The sequence below is a fragment of the Centruroides sculpturatus genome, unplaced genomic scaffold (genome assembly GCF_000671375.1).
Source record: "Centruroides sculpturatus isolate CEXI.00-Female unplaced genomic scaffold, Cexi_2.0 scaffold680, whole genome shotgun sequence".
NCBI classification, from domain to species: domain Eukaryota; kingdom Metazoa; phylum Arthropoda; class Arachnida; order Scorpiones; family Buthidae; genus Centruroides; species Centruroides sculpturatus.
Genome location: NW_019384843.1, coordinates 153,937 through 157,752, shown reverse-complemented (window position 1 = coordinate 157,752; position 3,816 = coordinate 153,937). Strand labels below are relative to the sequence as shown.

The 3,816-nt window shown below is 27.6% G+C and overlaps 1 protein-coding gene across 1 annotated transcript in view; it reads left to right on the top strand.

Annotated features, from left to right (window-relative positions):
• LOC111630360 (sodium- and chloride-dependent neutral and basic amino acid transporter B(0+)-like) overlaps positions 1–1,303 on the top strand; it is a 13,992-nt gene extending 12,689 nt beyond the window's left edge. The window contains exon 9 of the mRNA XM_023374450.1: positions 849–1,303. Coding sequence (XP_023230218.1) covers positions 849–1,073 — 225 coding nt within the window. The 3' untranslated portion in view covers positions 1,074–1,303. The remainder of the gene's footprint in view (positions 1–848) is intronic.
• Positions 1,304–3,816: the final 2,513 nt, after the last annotated feature.

Genomic DNA, 3,816 nt, shown 5'->3' with positions numbered 1-3,816 from the left:
AATTCTTCCTGAATTTTTTTAATTTTTATTATAGGCCTAACTATAAAAATGTTCATGTATATTTTATAAATTTTTAAAATATTTAAATTATTTCCAAGAAATATTTTGAAGTTTTTTTGAAATAAAATATGAATATATATAAAGGAATTTAAAAATAAAATTTAGAACATATATGATAAAAAAATTATTCCCCCCCTTTAATAAGGAGAATAATTTTTACATTCATATTTGTATAATAAAAATTAAAAAATTCAGGACGAAATATATGTATGTAGTATAAATAAGCACATTTAATTTAATTATTAATATTAAATAATTTTCACACAATTTTTGTGAAAAATCAGGATGAAAACTTTGTATTCCATGATTTTTACAGCCACTTCCTCTTCCACTTTTCGTGGTATCTGAATGAAAGTGGGCATCATTTATGTGGTTAATTTCATTGTAGATCAGTCTTATCTGTAATAGTAAATGTAGTATTAGTAATAGTAACGTCCGGGAAAAAGAGGACACATTATAAACCCAGCATATACTTTTTCCTTTAAAATACCAAAAGCAATATTTATACATGCATAAAACTTTGAATATTTTTTTAATGTTGACTAGTTATAAATTTAATTATTTCAAAGTACAAACGTTTATTTCAGCGTCATGAAATAGTTAATAATTATAATACTATAAAAAAAGAATAGATTTAAAATTTTTATATTTTTTTTTAGCATTTCAGGAAAGTTTTAAACTATTAATTATTCATGACTAGTAAATTTAAAATGTTAAATGATAATTAAAAATAACAATTTATATTTTATATCTTTACTTAATTTTTTTTTAATATATTTGAAATATAGATTATAGTGAATTCCGTATCAGCATCAGAACCTTCTACTTCAGATTTTTATTCTATTTCTCAATCAACATCTCATAATGGCTCATTGAATTATACTTCAAATAGCATTAAAAGGCACTCAGAAGGTGAAATTAATTACCATAAAATTCGAAGACACAGTGATTATAGTCTGATGAATCATAATGCTAAAGGAGTAGTGAATGAAGCATATTGTTCTGAAGATTGAATTATGAGAATTTTCTTCAGTTATGAAAGTCATTAAAGCATCTTCGTGAAAAAAGAATCTCATTACGAATTGTATATACTGTACTTTTCACAAACTAGAAACTGTACAACGATTAATGTGTTATAAATATTTAATAATCATCGTTACTAACACTCCAAGTGTTTTATCAATCTGTTGATACTCATTACGTTTTAAAATTTTATTTAAAAATAAAAATTTTGTTATATTTACTATTTTGTTATACAGTATTTATTTAGTAGTATCTAAGCTCTTCATTATATTAAAGATATAAAATAATTTATTGAATGGGTTAAAACAATGCAAAAAATAATTCAGAGATTAAACATTTTAAAATTAATTATATGTATATATATTTAGTTAATTAGGCACAATTTTGTTCATTTACTTTGAAGCTTAATAACTCATGTGCCTTTTGTTGAAAATTTCTGAAATTTTACAGGAAGGTTTGGGTATTGGGGAGATTGATACTATTAAATTTTGGTGGTTAGATCGATGAGGTTGAGACATAGAGGGGGGTCATGTGTCGTATCTCGAATGAAATCGGAGTTAATGAAGATTTTACTCGTTATTAGCATTTACATTTTTTTAAAATAAAATTCATCTGTACCCTCAAAATTCAGCTTTCTGTCATTTTATCACATAAAAAGTTACGTAACTTTCCCGGCTGTTATGAGATTTTTAAAAGAAACTTTTACATTATTAAGCAAAAATTAAATAAAATTGTGCGTTATCTGTTATGCCGGATGCATGTTCTCGTAAATATCGCGTTTATAGACAAATTATTGGGCTGCAATTTGAAGAAATTCTAGACCTATAAATTCAGAGTGCCCGCTGCTTGTCTGTCCTTCCTTAATCTCGAGAAAGTAGTTAGNATTTTTTTTAAAATATATTTGAAATATAGATTATAGTGAATTCCGTATCAGCATCAGAACCTTCTACTTCAGATTTTTATTCTATTTCTCAATCAACATCTCATAATGGCTCATTGAATTATACTTCAAATAGCATTAAAAGGCACTCAGAAGGTGAAATTAATTACCATAAAATTCGAAGACACAGTGATTATAGTCTGATGAATCATAATGCTAAAGGAGTAGTGAATGAAGCATATTGTTCTGAAGATTGAATTATGAGAATTTTCTTCAGTTATGAAAGTCATTAAAGCATCTTCGTGAAAAAAAAATCTCATTACGAATTGTATATACTGTACTTTTCACAAACTAGAAACTGTACAACGATTAATGTGTTATAAATATTTAATAATCATCGTTACTAACACTCCAAGTGTTTTATCAATCTGTTGATACTCATTACGTTTTAAAATTTTATTTAAAAATAAAAATTTTGTTATATTTACTATTTTGTTATACAGTATTTATTTAGTAGTATCTAAGCTCTTCATTATATTAAAGATATAAAATAATTTATTGAATGGGTTAAAACAATGCAAAAAATAATTCAGAGATTAAACATTTTAAAATTAATTATATGTATATATATTTAGTTAATTAGGCACAATTTTGTTCATTTACTTTGAAGCTTAATAACTCATGTGCCTTTTGTTGAAAATTTCTGAAATTTTACAGGAAGGTTTGGGTATTGGGGAGATTGATACTATTAAATTTTGGTGGTTAGATCGATGAGGTTGAGACATAGAGGGGGGTCATGTGTCGTATCTCGAATGAAATCGGAGTTAATGAAGATTTTACTCGTTATTAGCATTTACATTTTTTTAAAATAAAATTCATCTGTACCCTCAAAATTCAGCTTTCTGTCATTTTATCACATAAAAAGTTACGTAACTTTCCCGGCTGTTATGAGATTTTTAAAAGAAACTTTTACATTATTAAGCAAAAATTAAATAAAATTGTGCGTTATCTGTTATGCCGGATGCATGTTCTCGTAAATATCGCGTTTATAGACAAATTATTGGGCTGCAATTTGAAGAAATTCTAGACCTATAAATTCAGAGTGCCCGCTGCTTGTCTGTCCTTCCTTAATCTCGAGAAAGTAGTTATATAGATGAAAATCGAGAGCAGATATAGAAAGTTTAGGGACTGGAAGCCCAGATTAACTATATAAAATCTTCTAGTTTGGACCGAAAGTGATGTTGATTCAATTCAGAATTTTTCCCTGAGCCCACACAACTCTATTACTAACAGAAAAAGTATGATGTACAGGGACAAGACACCACTAAAAAAATTGAGAACATTGTGACGAAAAGTTGCATCCCGGCATTGTGAAGATGTCACAATAAATAATCATTCGTTAGAATTAGTTTGGTTTATTTGATTACGGCAAACCTCGACAGGTGAGCGATGTGCCGGGGGGATGCATTCTGGGAAGACTTTTATGGGATACTAGACCCTATTTAAGTGTTACTAATGTGAAAAAACTCGGTAAACTCCACGTGGCCTGCCCGTTAGCCATGCTCCAACCCACCACTAACTAGCAGTTCAGTGATTTTATGCGGAGGGCACTTATTAGAATTAAGAAAGTGCCTTTCAGAAATGAAAAAAACCCGAGTCATTAAATGTGGAAAATTAAATATTTATAGACTTTTCACAAGATAATACTTTTGTTCCACGCAATCTATTACTTTATGTTACTTGTCTCAGTAATGATATATCATTGTCTATTTCGCGCTTATCATTGTCGCAATAATTAAGTGAATATAATATATATATATAAAAATTATATTCCTCTTCTCGGATTGTTGTAA